The sequence below is a fragment of the Corvus cornix genome, chromosome Z, assembly GCF_000738735.6.
Source record: "Corvus cornix cornix isolate S_Up_H32 chromosome Z, ASM73873v5, whole genome shotgun sequence".
Lineage (NCBI taxonomy): Eukaryota > Metazoa > Chordata > Aves > Passeriformes > Corvidae > Corvus > Corvus cornix.
The window spans coordinates 23,340,030-23,359,403 of NC_046357.1; the positions used below are offsets into that span (position 1 = coordinate 23,340,030).

At 38.5% G+C, this 19,374-nt stretch overlaps 2 protein-coding genes and 1 pseudogene across 9 annotated transcripts in view; 2 read left to right on the plus strand and 1 right to left on the minus strand.

Annotated features, from left to right (window-relative positions):
* Positions 1 to 7,381, plus strand: part of LHFPL2 (LHFPL tetraspan subfamily member 2) — a 117,592-nt gene extending 110,211 nt beyond the window's left edge. For all 8 annotated transcript variants that reach the window (XM_039567831.1, XM_039567833.1, XM_039567828.1 and 5 more), the window contains one exon: positions 6,362 to 7,381. In XM_039567831.1, the coding sequence (XP_039423765.1) occupies positions 6,362 to 6,618 (257 nt within the window). In that variant the 3' untranslated portion in view covers positions 6,619 to 7,381. The remainder of the gene's footprint in view (positions 1 to 6,361) is intronic.
* On the plus strand, positions 6,670 to 10,810 carry LOC104695709 (annotated as a pseudogene).
* A 2,916-nt stretch (positions 10,811 to 13,726) lies between these two features.
* The window catches only part of SCAMP1 (secretory carrier membrane protein 1), a 42,309-nt gene continuing 36,661 nt past the window's right edge, over positions 13,727 to 19,374 (minus strand). The window contains exons 8-9 of the mRNA XM_039567827.1: positions 18,555 to 18,672; positions 13,727 to 16,981 (exon numbers count right to left, since the gene is read on the minus strand). Coding sequence (XP_039423761.1) covers positions 16,817 to 16,981; positions 18,555 to 18,672 — 283 coding nt within the window. The 3' untranslated portion in view covers positions 13,727 to 16,816. The remainder of the gene's footprint in view (positions 16,982 to 18,554; positions 18,673 to 19,374) is intronic.

The following is a 19,374-nucleotide window of genomic DNA, read 5'->3' on the forward strand; positions in this document are numbered from 1 at the left end:
AAAAGGTTATGGTGAGTGGTAGGAAATATACTGGGTCTTCCCCTCTGCTTCTTTCAAATAATCTTTCATGGACAGAATATTTGGTATGGCCTTTCCTTCCCTGATTCAGGAACCTCCTGGATTTACCACCCACAACTGAATTTCTCATTTAGCAGCGCTGACTTGGGTCGTCCTAGATTAAAAACACTCAATGCTTTATTGGGTTTTAAGGTAAAATGTGAGAGGTGGCTGTGCCTGATCAATGGCCCTGTGAGTGGAGAGTCTTTGTTTACCTCTGTACTGCTGAAACTTGTGTACATTTGGGATTTCCCCTGTAAGGTTCTTTATCTTGACTTAGTTGCTGGGTTGACAGCCACCACACAGGAGCCCCCAGAGTGTGGTGAGTTCACACGGCTGACAGCCAGCAAAGAGGCAGCAGTGTAATTTCAGGGCTTGGGACTGATTTTACTTCGACTCCGCACATTTTCTTTCCTCCCAACTAATGGGTACTCTCACCACATACATAAAAATTATTAAAAGCTAATGGTGAATTTGCCCTCCCCTCTCTTAAAAACAGCAGTCTGCAGGCTCACACGTCGCTTCAGAGAAGTCTAAGCAGTAAGGTCATACCAATATAAAAAACGACCCCCAAATTCCCCACATCAAGATAATAAACTGAGTTGTTTTGTGGGTTTTTTTGGGGGGTAGTTAAACATAATGGTTGAGTGTCCTACAGGTAGTCCCCTACACTGTATTCCTACCTCTGTTTCCAGATCACAACAGCACTAATGTCATCAGATGTTTGCATAGGTTTGGTTATGAATAAGTATCTTCGACTTGCATAATACATGGAAAAAGAAACATGAGAGTAGGGACCTTATCCTCTTCCTCAGCTTGGAGAAGGCAGTGGTCAGGGAACAACTTTTTCTTCTGGTAACTGCATGCCCTTATAGTACCCTGAGACATTCTAAAGGGAAAAAAATCCGAGCGGGTTTTGAGCCATCAGCTGGTTATAGTTTTAAGCTACTAATTCTCCTGCCTCAGCTTAGGATATCCCAAGTACACTGAAATCTATATATGTGAGCGGCCATCTGCAGTGATTGTAGGTATGAAGGTATAGACCTTGCTTCAGTGCATTGCCTGCTGGCAGCCCTCCCTGCCTCAACAGCCATGCTTCCAACTTACCCCAAAACACATTGGCCTGTGTTATCTTGCACCAACTGAAGTGTCCAGGTAGGCTTTTAAAGCACTGACCTTCTTAACGTTGTGAATTTTTCTTTTGTTTCTTATGCAGCATTTCCAAGTGGGCCAGAGGCCATTTCCAATGCACTAGGGCATGCAAAGTCTCCCCTTTCCTTCTGGACAAAGACCTACTTGCCTCTGGTCAGCTGCTTGTGTTTGGTGGGTCTGGCAGCCATCCAAGGGGGCTGAAAAGCAACTTCAGAGGCAGGTCTGGGGCCCTGTGCTGTGTGTACTGTAAGCAGTGTTCCATTCAGCATCTCACCCTTTTCCTATAGTCAGTGTGGAGTGCTAGGAGCACCATGTCAGCCGGCCTGAGCCCACCTCTTGAGCTCTCATCTGATTATAATGGTATTACTGAATCACTTCACGGGCTGAAGGTGTCTGTTGTGCAGCTGCCAAGTAGGAGGTTGTCCCTTCCCCTGTCTGTCAGCGGGCAAAGTGATCAAAAGTGCATGAGTGGTAACCTGGTAGCATCCCTGCTGGGTTTGTCAGGGAAAATTTGCATATGGGAAAGCCTACTTGGCTTAAGCTAGAGTAGTACATTGGACAGAAATTTAACACATGAAATGGCTCAGGTAGCATATTGATGCATGTGCAAATGTGAGCAATAAAGGCAGGGTGCCTGGCTGATGCAGTGTCCCTGGACTGATTCTTAATCTCCTGTGGTTTTGCAGAAGATGAAAACAATCAAGATCAATGCCACTGGGGATGCAGCCCACCTACACTGCACTGCAAAGCTAGTCCCTCCCTGCTTTTACCCTTTTACCCTTTTTCTCTCAAAATGATGCTGCTCAGTTGTGCTGCTCCATAGGAGCCTGGTGCAGTGCCACCTCATTGATCACGGCTGCTTAATTTCCTGTTTCTTCAGCAGTATTTAAAAGCTTCTTTTACTATTTTGCTAGGAAATGAGTAGATAGTTTCAGGCTTTGCAATGGAAATTGGCTTTCTTAGTATATGCTCTTGTTTAATATGGCACAACAACAGCTGCACAGGAGACTGTCAAAACTAAATAGCATGCCTTCACTTGGCTAAACTACCCTCTGCCTACCTCCTGTCTCAAGGGTTGCTTCCAAGGAAGAAAAAAAGGTTTTCCTCAGATCTGACCCCAGCATATAACATGACATAAAAACATCCACAACGAAAGGCTGGTCTGTTGGTTTTTCACAACGTTGACCTGGCACTGCTGCAGTGTATAAAAACCAGGAGGAGCAATAGCTTGCTGCAGCTGCAGGCCCTTGAAAGGGGACAAGTTCTTGGTGCACAAATACAAAAAGTCTTCTCCTATAGGGAAAGCATTAATGAACTGTCTTCTGAAACGTTGCACAGTCATGCAGTCTGCTATATTGATGTTCTCGGCATGCTGTAAAGTTTTGCTTTGGTTTTTTAAGAGAAAGGAGTTGCTTTTACACCATTTAAGTAAAGAATGCCTGATGGTTAATTGGCTGCTGTAGTCAGGAGATATGTAGTAATCTAATAATAACATTAAAATCTAAATCTCATAAAGGCTTCTTTTTGAAAGCAAGTAATTAGGGCCTGATAATAAAAGGTTATGTGGCCAAATTGCCTTCAGTGAAAGATGTAAAAATGTTCTCTACTGACAGAACTTACACTAAAGAGTTATAGATGAGGTGTCTGGGTAAAAAGTCATTTGAATAGTTTTCTGTTGTCATTCCTAGGCATCTGGCAACACTGTGTGACATTCTTTCAAGCCTCTGTTTTGAGGATTCCTAAGAGGAAAAGTAACTGAGAACTGGCAACAACCAACAAAAAGGAAAATGTAATTTTGAAAAATTATCATACTGATTTCAGTAAGTGGGATAGTGCTAATTAAAAAGTAGGAACAACAATATGTGTACAGCAGATGCTGCAGTCTCAGCAGTGCAGGTGTGCCCAGAGAGGTGGTTAAATCTAGAACACGGCAAGCATGAGCCCTGTGAGCCTGTAGAGGAGCACAGTGGAAAACAGCTTGTAATGTTTTCAGAGTGAATTTGTTTCTCCCAGCAAGGTGAACAAAGAGCAATAATTCCACAGGTAGATTGGCTTTGAATTAAAACTAATTTATTGTTCAGCAGCACGAAGAACTGAAAATATTCATTGCAGAAAACTTCTTCAGACAGAGCACTCAATTTTTATTATCTGTTCTTTTTCTTGAATATTGGCTTCTTTTCAAAGACACAGGCATGAGCAAAAACTAATTTATTAAGAAAAATAAATCTCTATCATTAATATTTACAGTCCTCCTGCCAGCTATGTCTCAAGGCAAACCGTCAACAGAAGATAGTTTTTCTCCTTCTTGTCCCTCTGCATCCATGTTTCCAGGAGCAGTGGGGGTTCTTTTTGAGGGGTGTCTGACTGCAGTAGTTGAACAGTTAAGTGCTTCGGTTTGCTGGCTTCTATTTCAGACAATTTAGGCAATGGTTTGCACTGTTGGTAGGAGCATCATCTGCCTGTTTTGTTGAAGCTTTAGGAGTCATTGAGATGGGCTCTGTGACTGTCTCTTCTGAGGGTAGCAGGAGGCAAAGCTCCTCTTTAATTGAATATTCCTTTCTGGGTGGATCGGGAGAGTCAGGAAGGGACCCTGCTCAGCTCAGCCATTGCTCTGGATATCGGAGATTTGAATATGTGATGAGAGGTCTGTGCCTCTCCACTTGCTGTTAGCATGAATCAAAGGAGTGCCTTTCTGCTGTGGGTATGTTGAATTGACTTAATGGAATCATCTTTATTTACTTTCCCTGTCAAGCAGGAACCAGTTATTAATGAAATAAGAAATTACGTTAAATATTAGAAGTAAGGCTAAGAGGCTCATGAGAAGCTTTCTGTCTGCACTGAAATGGAGTAGTAGCAAGGAGGTTTGGTAGTGAAAATACTACTTTTTTATTTTTTAGTTTTATTATGCTGGTCCAGTATAGGAGTTACAAAGACCTGTTCTTCCTGTCTATCTATAGCTATCTGAAATCAGGTACATACTTGACCGTATTCAAATCCATAGTCAAGGCTTTCCTCCAGATTTTGTTCTCATCTGTGAGAAAACAGCTGAAGTTTATCAAATTATGGTCTTTTATAGTATTTATTAGATTTATATATCCAGGAATTTTCTGTACTTTTTAAAAAAAGTCTAAGTCAGTAAAGTCCTGATGACTACATCTGGCAGCAATGCTGTGCCTTTTGGAAGCCTGAGTTTTGGGTAATGGCTTTTCAGCTTGGGGGATACATTCCATTAACCAATAGCTTTCAGGAGTTGCTCAGTGCTCTAGTTCTGATAAAAACTGATGGATGTATCTTCTTGGTCCTGCTTGTGACACTCAGCCATAAGACAGGTTTGCTGTTAAACACAGGATGTCTAGGTTTGTGAGCGATGGAGTGGTAAACTTAAAAAACTTCTGTGTTGGCAGCAGCGATGCTGGCATTTCAGATTCGGCTTCTTAATTCAGTGATGGTGATTTTTACCTACCAAAGGGCTTGTGATCATAAGAGAGAGCAGCGACTGGCCCATACCAATGTGCAGTCAGAAAGATACATAGAGTGGTCATGCCGGCTGCGCAGAACAGGAAACTAGTGATGAATAGAGGAGAAGGAACTGCTAGTGTTTAGTCTGAAACGGCAGCAGGGCTCAGCAGGATGAATGCACAGCTTATCCAGGTCTGTCCAAGATAAAGCAATACTTTATACTTAATGTATTTGGCCAACCAGCCAGGAAACACTGCATAAAATTTGTCATTGGTTCTTAAATGTAAGCAGTGATGAAATCCCTCCACAGAGAATGGATATCACTCACTAATGGATTTTGCCGCCCCAAAGAGTAATGACATTTAGGTCATTCATGCCCATGGTGTTGTGTCATTATTAGAAAAACGCTGGAGGAAGGACTTTCTTTTGTGAAATGTCTGGCATTCACAGACATTAATTTTAGACAGTTGGATGATGGTTTTTGCATTTTGTGTAAATTAACTGCTTACTAGCTAGGACCCACCTTTTCACTGTTGGTGAGGAAAATTTCATGCATCGGGCTGAATTTCTTTAAAAAAAAATTAAGGAACCTTAACATACTGCAGAGAAGTCTAACTGCTAGTCTAACTTAATGGAAGGAGATGTAAAGTCTTTAAACCTGTTCTTTGTAATCTCTTGATTATAGGAAAGAAAAAAAGACTGGTTTTAGTGCACAACTACTTCTAAAAGGTGACAGCACTTTTAGCAGCTGTTTTCATCAGGATACCAGGTTAAATAAAGGGCTCTAAAGTGCAGGAAAAGTTAATCAGAAATATTTATGGGATCTGGAAGGCTATATTCATTTTCTGGATAAACTGGTTGTGTTGAAACAAAAGCTATTTTTCATAATTTTCCTGTTCTTCTAAGTAAAATTTTAAGGTAAACAGAAAACAAATTTTGATACCTGTGATACCTATGTTTAGCTCCTTGCTACATTCCTTGTGGGAGGGAGGTATGCATTCAATTCATTGTGATTTTTTTAGTACCCATAAGAAAGCACTGTAGCCACTAGCGTATTGGACATTTTGATTAAGTCTCCTTTCTTTGTGCAAAGACACAGGTGTGCAGAGACACTAATGTGACTTTCAATTTCCTTAATGAAGCCCTTCACTGCTTAGATGGTCTTCATAGAGAAACCTATGAATATGAGAGACAATCACATGGGCAAAACATCTACTCTGAGCTTTTCACTTCCAGCCTGAGGCACAGCAGAGTGTTTGGGCAGTTTAGCAAGATGGGGAGTTGAGGCTTTTGCTCCTGGCATCACTAGAAAAGTGCTTTCCTTCTGAAGTAGTCACCTGCCTGTTTGGAGGATCCCAGGGTTATGTATGCACTAGCTGTGGGTACTTGGATCTGTTTGTTTGAGGCTGACTCCAGAATCCCTCTGTTATGAGAGCAGCTTACTGAACTGGCAGTATTATTCTTCTGCCATCCTTTCACAACATAAATCACAGGGTAGCTTCAAATTTAGTTAAAAGACTGCTTGGCATATACTAGGGAACAATCAGTAAAGGAAGGTAGGATGGATGAGATGGCAGTTTTCTCCTAATCCTGGTAATTACAAGTATTAGTGACCATGATAACCATTACTAGATGTGCTGCATTTAGTGTCAAACTGAATGTTTGTTAAACTTCTTTCTGTTTTTATTTCTAGGGCTCTTCCTTATCTTAGGCTTGATACTTTACCCTGCAGGTTGGGGATGCCAGAAGGCAATAAGCTATTGTGGACCTTATGCTTCTGCTTACAAACTAGGAGACTGCTCCTTGGGCTGGGCTTTCTACACAGCTATCGGCGGCACTGTTCTGACGTTCATCTGTGCAGTCTTCTCGGCGCAAGCTGAAATAGCCACATCCAGTGACAAAGTGCAAGAAGAAATAGAAGAAGGAAAAAACCTTATCTGCCTCCTTTAACTCCAGTGGGGAAAAATACCAGCACCTGGATCTTTATCTGCTTTCCATTGACTGGACAAGCAGATCCATTTACATGTTTTTACCATTTGTGTGATTGAGCCCCATGCATTCCAGCCCTGAACTACTGAAAGGGTCTTTCTTACTTGCTGGGCAATGAGGATCAGAGAAAGGATCCCAAGAAAGCAGAATGTAAATACTTGGGGATATTTTAGTTTCATTCTGTGATCAGGACACAGTGGAATATATTAATCCAACTGGGGATGTGAGTAATCACGTGTATATAGCAGGAATGTTGTTGTTAAAACTGACAAATTCTGATTGATTGGATTGCCTAACCCACCTTGGTCACTTTGAAGAATTGGGTTTAAAATAATAAAAGCCAGCACATTTTTTTTCTTTTCTTAAGCAAAAGAGAAGCCTATTTTAATGAGGCTTTGTTTCCAAGGGCTCCCCTCACTGGTGAATATTTCTTCACCATCATCACCTGGTTTGGTACCATTTTCATGGAGGTGCTTTTTGGTACTGAACTTCCTAGAAGTATAGTGCCTTCTTGGATATTAACTGTATGTTGGAGAGAGCAAAGCTGACGTTTACACCAATCTTTCAGCATTTAGAAAGTTAAGTTTCTGCCAGGTTTCTCTCTCTTGAAACTTACAAGCACAAGGTGTGTGCCACTTGTTAGTTACTTAGCAGGTAAATATTTTTTCCACTGACTAGACAGAGAAGCTGTTGTTAGACTGGCTCTCACCTGATTCAGATAAAACTGAAATATTTCTACAGTCTTTATTAAAACTTCTGAAATCCTAAGCGGACAACAGCTCCCCACAGCACCAGCCTTACCTGGGCTGCAGCCTCTCCTACAGCTGTGGATCTCACATTGTACTTCAACAGTATTACTTTTTCTCTTTCACGTCAGTGAAACATCATTCCCAGTCTACATATCAATCTGTCTCATGACCCAGATGCACATGAGACTTTAGGAAATTTAAATTTTTCAGGAAACCTTGACAAATTCCATGTGGCTGGGAAGATTTTTTTCCTTTTTTTTTCCTTTTTTTTTTTTGGTGTGTGTAGTAGTAGACCTTTTTCCAACTAATACAGCAGAAATTAAACAGACCTTGCCACAAATGACTTTTTTTTTTCTCAAAGCCAGCTGATTGTGTTATTTGTGGTGTTGTCTCACTTACTAGAACTACTTCTGATATCAAGTTTGTAAGGTGTTTGAAAAAACAAAGGAATGATACAACTGTGCCATAGGAGCATTGGGGATAATTCATCTGAGAAGTAGTGCTAATGAAATACTAGGTGAATTTTAGATTCCTCTTCTTACTTCTTCTTAATTTAACATCATCCAATGACAGTGTTGCTTCACTGTGTTACACAGAGCAGAGATTCTTGGTTTTGCCTGGTCAGTCCCTTAAAATGTGCCATTAGTTATTAAAAAAATCATTGTTACTGTCCAGGTAGGTAGCTGCTTTCAAGGCACTGCTGAAGTCCTTCACAACACAAGAGCTGTTCAGCAGTCCCGACGGCAGGCCTGGGGCAGCCTCGAGGACGGGTGAACAGTTGTGGAGCAGGGACCCCCATCCAGCGCCTGCTGCCACTACGGACACAGAGCAGCTCCCAGCCCGCACCTCTGTGCCCACGCCATGGCACCTACAGCCCGCACGTGGACAGAAATACAGGTGACCATTGAGACACAGTGCAACAAGGTCAACTTTTGCCTGCATTCAAAAAGGGATTGTTTTAATCTAGCCTCTTCTTGCATTCACCTGCTCCTGTAACCCACATCCACCATCTTCTATTTTTAAACGGGTAACTCACTTATTTTTTAAATATTGAATTCAAATCCCCTCCAAAGTTACAGTCTGGGACCAACTACCTGCACAAATCAAGATTTTAATAAAGCAAAATTACCAGCACAAAGTGGTACCTGAGGATGAAAATCACAGCCCACACACCCTGTCCACACCTGTGTTTGTCTCACTGGCTTTGCACACCCCCCCACACCTGAAGGACATGCACTGGGCTTGTACCTGGGGTCCAGCAAGGCTTCCTCCAGGCATCCCTCCTGAGCCCCTGCTGGGGCATGCACTGGACCTGGGCCATCAGCTCAGCTCTGCCCTGCCCTGGGGGGCCCTGCAGTTGGGGAACAGGGGGCAAGCAGTTGTATGAGTACCATATAAACCAGCTAAAATTAATTACTAAGTAGATGTACAGTTTTAGATTTCTTAGGTGGGTAGCAATCCAATGTCCAGGTCACCACTGCCAACAAGTCTTGACACAATATTAGGGTGACAAATGCTGCTTTGGCTTGAGCACTTGATTAGTTAGAATCAGGTCAGTTCTTACAAAGGTAGAGAGGGCATACACCACTCTGGCGGAGAAGTAAACAATGAGCAACCTTCATTCATGTTACTAGCTGACCTCTGCTGTGAGCCACATGACGCTTAAAAAAATCTCAATAGTACATTTTGTTTGGTTTAGTTTGGTATTTTTAAGTACAAAGGAGATATTTTCAGTGGCACGTTTTGCTTTTATTTGTATTCATAACCAAGAAGAATCAGCTTTTCTGCTTGTTGCTGGTGTATTATCAGCTTGCTCTGCAACAGCATAATCAACTAACGCAAGAATATCCATGTTCATCACATAGCACAGATAGAAGACAGGCTGGGAAGAAATACAGAGGAAAAACAATCAGAATTTCTTTTCTCAGGGTTCTGTTTTTCTAGCAAGTGATAAGGTGGTATATATTGTGGATTTTTAATTTTTTCTCCTGGATGAGGTTTTCAGATGCAGGGTGCACTCAGTAAATTTCACAGCTGTTTAAATTGCTCCTGAAGCTCACCTCAGCAGTAGCTTTCAAAGGCACTTTGGGAAAAAAAAAGAAAAATCAGCTTAAAGCTACTTCAATTGATTTCATGAGGAGGCTGTAGAGTGTAACTGCTTCTTAATGTACATGCACTGCATAGGATCTAGAGGAATTTGCTGTGGATTCTTTAAAACCTGTGTGCCAATTACTTCAGTTTAACTTTTTTTTTGTGGTATTGAAGATTTCTTCAAACATCTGTGGTTTCATCAACTTCTTAAACTTATATTCAATAAAGTGCCATAGACCTTTTTTTTAATTGTAGCATATTTAAATATATATATATATATATACACAGACTTGTGTGAGATGTGCAATACAAGGAATGGGTTTTGTGGGGTTTTTTTGGTTGTTGTTTTTTTAAAATTTTAGTTTTTGCTTTTAAACAAGTGAATTGAAAAGGGACTTCCCAGGTGAGAAGTGGCTGGAGTTCGGTGGTGTGTGTATATAGAGTAATGCAATAAAATCACTGATGTTGAAGATCAATACAACAGTAGTAACAACAGCCTGAAGATTTAACAAAAGTATCTTCTAGACTGATTTGAATTACTCACATCTATGTAATACACTTCCAGTGTGAAGCTGTGTCCATCTCTGGCCAACAACACTCTAAAAGCTGAAAAGGCTCAGCAAGGTTTCTTAGTGTGCTTTATTTGTAATGTGGCACTGCAAAAAACATTGCTACTGAGCTATTTCTGGGTTGACTATATCACCTTTGTATCTATTTTACTCAATAAAGTTCTCTGGATTCTGAGATTTTTTTTTCAGCTAAATCATTTCCATTTTTCATTTTAACCCCCCCACTGAAGTTTCCCATGTCCTAGTGGAAATGGAGAGGAGTTCAGGCCTTCCTTGACAGCCATGGGCACTGGTGCCCAGAGTACAGCAGAAGCAGAGCATAGCAGCAATGCATACACAGCTCCTCGGTATAGGAAGGGCGGCTGCAGCGATCCAGCTAGAATAGGTTTTGAGCCATGGTTTATTTGTGGTACTGTTTTTCTGTCCTTGACTCACCACTATGTACATTTGCTAGCATGAATGATGTACCTAATGTCTTCTCTTTAATCTAAATTTCAATTAAATGTGAGTTTTTGAACTTCTAACAGGAGTCTGACTACCTTAATACAAGCATATTGGACAAGTTGAGCCAAGCTGAGCTTCAATTGTAGCTTTAATAGCATTTAAGATCCCAGTCCAATGATGTATTTCAGATTCCCATCTGACTTCAAAAATTATTACTGCTTACTGATCAAAAGTATGTCATCTGAAATTGTAACTATGTGTTATACAATACAGTTGCATTAAAGAGACTTTCTAATTGAATACAGGTCTGACAAATGTGTTTCATTTTGCAACTAAAGCACTGCATTTCCTTTCTCATGAAAAGGGGTAGTAACAGTTGTAAAACAAATATTGCTTCATCACACACAGACTTTTAAAATGGTGTTTGCCACAGTGTGTTTTAGCTTTCAGCTGTGACAAGACAAACACTAGAGAAAGGTTACAAAGCCAGTCTATGGCAGAATCAGGAACAAGGCTTTCAGCAGTTTGAAGAAAAGTCAGCATGTCACTTATTTCTCAGTTGTGATGGCCCACTTCTATTAAATTTATATACAATTAATTACATATAGTTTCATTACACTTCTAACAGTTCCTAAACTTCCAAGAAGTAGCTCTTGGTTAAAACTTGGAACATTTAGAAACCTACAGTTCAGAAGTTAGGGGACAGGTGCCACTGAATGTACCACTACCACAGTCAATACATGAACTTCAAAACAGGCATAGACAGAACATTTATTCTACAAATATAAAATACTGCTTAAAGAAATTATGAAGTATTGATTTGAATAGCTAAAATTCAAATAGCTAAAATTACCTTCCTTCTTCAGTAAAGCTAATGGAGTTGGCAATAGAGAGCACAAAGTTCCAGTCTCCAATTGTGTGTATTGTTACAGATTTCTGTCCTAGTAACTTGTTCTCCAAGCTCCAGCTGGATTTTGAATAGTGGTGCAATCACAAAGTGAATGTCTGCTACCAGCATCAGAGTGACAGGAATACAAAGATGTTGTCTTCTGCAATTCACTGAAAGCTTGTTTTCAAATAGATGCCTTTTATTTGGAGTATCTTCGTATCGGTGAAATTCTGAGAGCATAGGAATCAATATCTGTAACTGGCTTAAGGTACAACTCATATGTGGTGGGATCAGTAACTTGGTCTGACCAAGGCAAAGGAAAAAGAATTCCAAATTTAATGACATAGGTCGTAGGCTGGAGTCAATGATCTCAGGAGTGTTTTAGGTCTTTTCCAACCTAATCGATTCTGTGTTTCTGTATTCTAACTACTTCCAATTGTTCTCTTACCTTGGACAAAAAGTGTAACCCCACTATCCAATCCAGGATATGCATTTTTTCTTTTAAAACATCATGCACTCCTCTAAAAAGAACATCATGCATTCCTCTAAAAAAATACAGGCACAACAAAGACAACAGCTCTGCACTGAAAAACAGCAACCATGCTTTGGCATGTGTGCAATGACTACTGCTCAGACATATGTAATTGTTTAATTAGGCTATAAACATGATAAAATCTACTTTCAGCATTGTCAGCTGAAACAGTGGCAGAGCAGGTGATACCACAGAGGCACCAGTGGTCAGAGGCAGCTGTTCTGTACAGTGGTCTGGGCTCCAGTCAGTGTAGCCTACCCAACTCCAGCTGTACAGAGTTGCAGAGCAAAAAAACCAAGTGCAGGGTCACAAGTAACTGAGGCAAGCCTGTGTTCCAGGCCTGCACCAGCCCTGTTTTTGCTAATACAGCCTCAAACTTTATCAATAAAAATCAGTCCCAAACATTTTTCACCTCTCCAGCTGGAAGTTTCCCTTCCTGAAATAATGGATATAAAGAAGTAAAACCTGATATTCTCAACATTCAAAGAGCAGCTCCCCTGTATTGAAATATTTTCCTGCCCATCTCAGTGTAACGTAACAGGAACATGAAGGAGCACTCACTAAAAGCAGGATGGTACACTTATTTTCACATACATATAATACATAAATATGTAAATATACACACACACACAGACACACAGTCAACAGGAAGCTCCAAGTGTATTGAGAGACAATATAACAGATGCACTGAAAGCACAACTGTTCAATGTAATCACTTTCATCCAACAAAAAGCTCATTTTAGTTGAGCTGTATATACTTTAATTAAACTGCTGGATGATATTTTTTTTTCCAAAACAAAATGTATGGCAGCATGAGCCACAAGTCATACTTCTTTTTTCTTTTCCTCTCAGTATCAATGACACAGTATCTAGTTTAATTCTTGTATAAAGTTTCACTGGCTTTTGCTGCTGAGCTAAGTGATCTGCACTACTTCCTTTGTAAATCTTCCTGATTTTTCTAATTATGAAAATAAAAACTACTTGCAGACATAAAATTAATTTGTAGAAAAATGGACAAACTAATTCATACATGTTTTAATGTAACTGAGTCAAACCTAATTGTTTTAATTATCTGACCTACTGTGCCCTACTACGGATTCATAACCAGAATGCTCCAGGGTGTGTGCCTTTTCCTTGACAGAAATATCTTTCCAGAAGTATCACTGAGTATTTTTAATCACAGTTCTGTTAACCCATGCTTTTCTCTCAGTGTGTGCATGCTTTTCCAACTCCATGCTTACAACTTCTTGAGGAAAGTAACCTCAGCAAACCAGAGGAATTATCTCCCACAAAAGCACTAAAATTGTGTACTAATTCTAAACATAAAACACAAGTGGATCATATGGCACAACCGTGCTTACTTTTACAAGAAAGTACAAAACCTCTTGCTTCAGTCTGCTGTCACCACCATCCTAGATCTGTAAATTACAAAGACAGATCAATTTGATGAAGAATTTCAATACTAATTGATGCATGCATGTAGAAGTGTCTTCAAAAACATGTCTGCCATCTCCCAAAATAATCCTGACTGTACCTCAGAGCACTGTTCTCTGTATCATGCATTTACAAACTTATCTACATCACAGTGGTCTAGATGAAGTCATTCAGCCCTTCAAAGGACACCCAGTAGTGAGTAGTAGAGAGCAGGTGCTACAACTGACACTATATGAAAAAAAAAATCAACAAATTGTGATAGTGCCTAAAAAAAAAACAAAAGGAAAAAGCAGGACACAGCAGTGACACAGAAATGTTGATTCACTGGCAGAAATGAGAAAAATAAACACTACCAAAGCAATTCTTTTTCCGCAACTTCATTTTACTTTCAATAATGTTTTAAGATTCACTTAATACCTGTAGAATTCCATTCAGTCATGACAGAGCATGTTTAATTTTAACCCTTGTGAGTTTACAGGACAAGAAGGTAAGCTGCAAGTATTTTAAGAATTTTCTTCTTAACAGTTGAGCAGACTCATTCTCTTTAACCAGATTTATTGATAGTGGACATTTTGCTTCACCATTTCAGCAGAAATACAGCATCTATATACAGAATTATAAAAAGCAAGTCAGACTTTTATATAGATCATCCTCCCTGCATATCACCCTGACTGTTAGAAGAAAAATCCCCATTATTGGTCAAAACTATACAGAGCGAACACCTAGGAAAAAAGTCTTTTTTTATTCTATGACACTGTGTTAATACAATAAATATACAAAACTTCTGAACTACCAAGACATGCAACAGAGGGACAGAAGAAGTGCATTTGTACAGAACCATGACATTCACCAGGATGGCAGAACATTGTTAGTAATTTACAAAATATACAAACATCCTCAGATAAATAAAAACAACTCCTAAATTACAGATCAATGACTACTGACATTCCAGTGTTTAAACTTCATACCTTGTACTCAGTTTGTCACAATACTACAAAATGACAACTCAAGTGGGTGCCATACTCTGATTAATAAGAGACCATAAAATCCAATTTTTGTTAGGTACAAAATATTTTAACAAATCTCAGCCTTCTGTTGTCAAAAAACAAACTTTTCCCTCCCTTTTGGGCTGCAAAGTGTCAGAGATTTCTGGTTTAAAGAGTTCACATGTGACACAACCCTGAATTTCACTCAGAAGGCTTAAATCTGTACATTCAAACCATGATATTAGAAATCAACAATTCTTATACACAGAACATTACATATGTTTTCTCAAGGAACCGTCAAACATTTAAAAAAAAAATCTACCTGTCAAATTCAGATTTTATTCCTAATGTGTTTGGGGTTTTTTTCTGGTAATGTATATTATTATGCAATCTTCAACTTCAGTTAAACTGTAAGGATGATGTCCCTGGGATTCCTATCCAAGAGATACCAAAAGAATTGCCTAAATTTAGATTTAAAAGTAATCCATAGCAGAGTTCCTAGATACAACCCTCATGTTAAGTTTAAAATATGAAAAGAACAATCTTGATACACAGCTGCGAGAATGATGGTCCCCAATCTCGGCAGAGAACAGTGACTTTCATCTGCAAAGCTTTAAAAACATTCCACACAAATTTAAGGTCAATGTTGCATGTCCACTATTATGACATTTTAACAGCCTTGTTACATAGAATATTTAAGCAAGTATAGTCATTAATGTGAACTTCAGCATAGGTGAAACTATGACGTTTATTCAAATTCAAGTCAGATTTAAAGAAATTGGTAAAAGAAAGGAGACTAATAGGAGAATCATGCTAACAGTATATTACTGATTCAGGGATTAAGCTAGGGAAGTATTTTTTTAAATGAGTATTTTTTCTGTTATTATGAATGTAGTGTAGTGAAAAAGAATCTATGAAATTCAGTCCACATTCAGAATATGGAGAGGCCTCAGAATTTTGTGCTGTGTTATTAAAGATGATTCACCTCAAGAGCTGAATTAATTTCAGCCACAGTGTGTACTTACACAGGTTGTGGGATGTCACCTTTCCAGTTTTTAGAAGAGTTTGAAAAACTGCTGAAGTATTGTATGTAAGTCTCATGAGGCAATCCAAGAATATAAAGTCTTCGAAGGAGAGAAACTCACACTATACTAAGACCTGATTATATTATATTCTAGAATATTGTGATGGTATGTACCATTATGTTAGTTTCACAGCACCAATCTAACTTCTTAGGCCTCCATTTCAATGAGTTAAAATTTGACTTTATTAAAGATAAACATCTCTCCCTTTACCAAATCAAAATAGCTTAGAAGCTTTTTTTCTATAGCTTAAAGCACATCACAGAGATGGCTGAGTTAACATTAAAATTCTTTCAAGTATCTGTTAAATGCCATTGCTTAAAGAGCCTGGTTTGAGACAATATTCCTGTTAGAAAATTAAATACTGTATATATAGTGTTTTGGACAGGCAGTAAACAGAATGACTGTCCAGCCTAGAGATTTAGTACCACTGTTAAACATAAATCTATTCTTGAAAAGAAACCCAAACAAAAAACTAACCAAAAAAATCCCAAATGAAGCAAAAATACCACTGCACATAGAAGATGGACAGGGGATATGTGAATACTGAAGTTAAAAATAGCAAATATATAGTCATTTAGCTCTGTGATTGAAATCACCAGTTAACTTCCTTAAATTGTTCTATTCTATTACAGAGAACATTTATGCCCCATAGTAATTTCTCACAGGTAGAGAATACTCCATGGAAATAGATACAAACAAATGCTATAAGGTAGCGCAGGTAAATTCTGGACCAAAACACTACTTAAACAAGATCAGGTAACTCAACAGTATTCATGCAAACTTACAGGTTTATATCAAAAGACTTAATCCTAAAAAAAAAAGAAAAAAACCCAACAAAAAAACCAAACAAGAAAAGAATTTATACTCTCTGCCTTACTTGTATTTGACCCCCAGCAGCTGCTGAAACTGCAAAAGCAGTAGTGAAACCTAACTTTCAGTATCTCTCAGTCTACCCCACTTCTTACGGTAGAAATAGAGAAATCAGTTGTTGCAAAGGAAAATAATTGCTCTGAAGTGCTTTCCTGAAGTTAAAAAAAACATACTGGAGTGAACTGCTAAAAAACCTTCCATATTCTTAATACATTTATTTGATCATTATATACCACAGTTCATTCTCAGGCCAATTGTTGAAATTATTTATCCTCCAAAAAATATGGAAAGCTTTACATTGCAGAATTCAACATGTTAAAGAAGGGAAAAGAATGGTTTTCTTCTTAAATAAATTTATAATAAAATAAACCAAACATTTCCCATTTAACCCATGCACAGCTGCAGAAGATACAAATGTGCTGTGTGAATTTTCATCTAGGGGTTTAGGGAATACAGCAAGTGACTGCAAAATAAAGAACAGTTGAAGAGAACCACGGTGACTTTGTTTCCCTACATTCGGTTACCCTTGAAGGCATTCTGAGCTGCACTGGTGGCTGCTGTCGAGGCGGCGTTGGCTGCAGCAGTTTGTACAGTCTTGTTGGACATCACTCCCGTGGCAAACTCCTGCTGCGCTTTCTCAAAGCTTGCACCAGTCGTGCGGTAGAGCCCGTGCACCTACAGAGGGAAAAGCAGTGAGAAAATGGTGCCACACTTCCCATTTCTTAGTACACCAATAGCAAGGTCTCAAACACAAAGTGGAGCCGTGAGGAGAGGAAATGTGATTTATTCATGTGTTTGAGAGAATGCATAGATGAGAACATGGAATTTTTTCCCACAAACATTTGAATTTTTCACTGTCCAGTTGCACATGCAATTTGACTGCAGAGAATACCTGTAATTGTTTGCAAGTTCAGAGGGGTCTCATCGTGTTTACTAAAATGTGTGATGTATATTACATGAACTTTTTGCTACAACAATATTTAGGAACATTTTAATTACTCTGACTGGTTACAAGAGTAAGCTACACTCTGACTGAACATTAAAAATTTCAAATTATCCTAATTACACAAGTACACATTTGCTAAACTAGTGTGATGGCCAACAGCTCTGTATAATAACCAGATGAACAAACAATATGACTTACACTCTTAACAATATGGCATATAACAAAATAAAAACCAACAAAAACAGACAAGCAAAAAATCCTGAGTAACTTCAATTACCTGAGTATTAAAATTCAAATGCTATTTGTGACTCAGTTAAGTCACAAAAAGGTTGTAAAATAATCTTGCAAAGACATTTTCATTCCAGTGTAGCAGGAAAAATTAATGTAACTTTTTTCTCTCTTATAAATGTGACTAGTTCTCATCCATAAAGATACACCAAGTCATATAAGAATATGCAGATTTTTGAAAAGAATCCAGATGCATACAGTAAGGAAAGTGTAAAAATGTATTCCACCATACATTTTTCTTGCTTGTTTCTCTCCTATATAGAGTATTTCTACAGAAAACAAAAAAGGACATCACCAGGCACACACTTAAAATTTCTAGTTTACTGTAAACAGGTCAGAAGAATTTGTGTATGTGTAAAATCTTTAAACCTAACTGTAACTGAGGTTGAATTAGTAGAATTCAGCCAGCACATCATCATCAGAATTCTCAGTTACATTTACCTCAATGACTTACTACCACATCAGTATCTATAATACTTGGATCTTCTGGGTGGAAATTTACCAAAAGTAACCATAGAGAAAGAATATATTTCTTTGAGTTTTCATGCTCCTGCATCCTCAGCTGGCAATAAAATATTTAAGCAATGGAGATAGAGAAATAAAAATCCTTTTCTGAGGTGCTGAGCATCTCTATTGATTTTAGTGGGAATGACTTTGGTAAGAGCTGAAACTTAGCAATCACTTGAGTCAAACTTCCCTGTGCCTGATGAACAATCTGGCATCTACAGCTACAACTGTAACGTCCAGTGCATTCACCTACTCCTTCATGGTGGGGTTACCTCCCAGGTTCTCTTTATTCAGAACTATCCTTCCCCATTTGCTGAAAATACCTACATTGTACAAACAGCATTTTGTAACTCCACAAGAGTATAAGCAAAACTGTACAGTTGTTAACAGGTAAGGCTCACCTTGATTATAATTTAATCCCCACTACTTTGTGAAAGAGTACCTCTCTCAAGACAGAAAGCAAAATCAAACACAGGAAACAAAAGAGGGGAATAATATGTAACTTACCTTTTTAAACATAACTAGTGAGATAACAGCAGATGCTGTGAAAAGTGCAGCTATGATTATCATCATAATGCCAACAGGAATACTCTTATTAAGTCCAGTAAGAGATGAAATCCACCCACTGAAGGAAAGAGAAAGAACAAATGTTACTAGTACAGCACATGAACCATTTAACCGAACATACCCTCACCAAAGAAAACTTTATAACCTCCTGGCTCTCAACCATTTTGAATATTTTAAAAGAAAAATAATGGGAATTTTACAAAAGCATATTTTGTTCTATGGTATGCTTTTAAAGCTTAGTTTCCATTTATTCCACAAAAAATGCAAAAACACTGTAAACATTGTAAATATTATCCTTGAGCAAAATTGTGGAGAAATTAGAGAGTTGCTGATCAACTTCTTGAGGTTATTTTGTTATACTGTCATTTCAGATTGATTCAAGACTACATGAATTTGTAGAAGAGAAAATATCCCTAAAAATAGAGTTTCTAACTTCTATAAATACAGAACAGAAACATACCACACATACACAGCTTCTGTGTGGGAAGACTCCTTTAATTGTATCCACATAGTGATACTTTCTCAACTGAGGTTAAAAAAGTTTCTTAAGTAGAGAACATCAGGTGAACTAATAGAAAAAACTGCTCTATCAGTATCTACTTCAAGCATTTCCCCACTCTTCAAAACTGAAACACCAATAGACACCAACAGTTTCAGACTTGAAAACTAAAAAAGCAGGTTGCCTTAAGAACAAAACCCCATGCATTAAGATGAAAAAGATTTTTCCATATTAGGAAAAAAAAAGCAAAAATTTATGTAA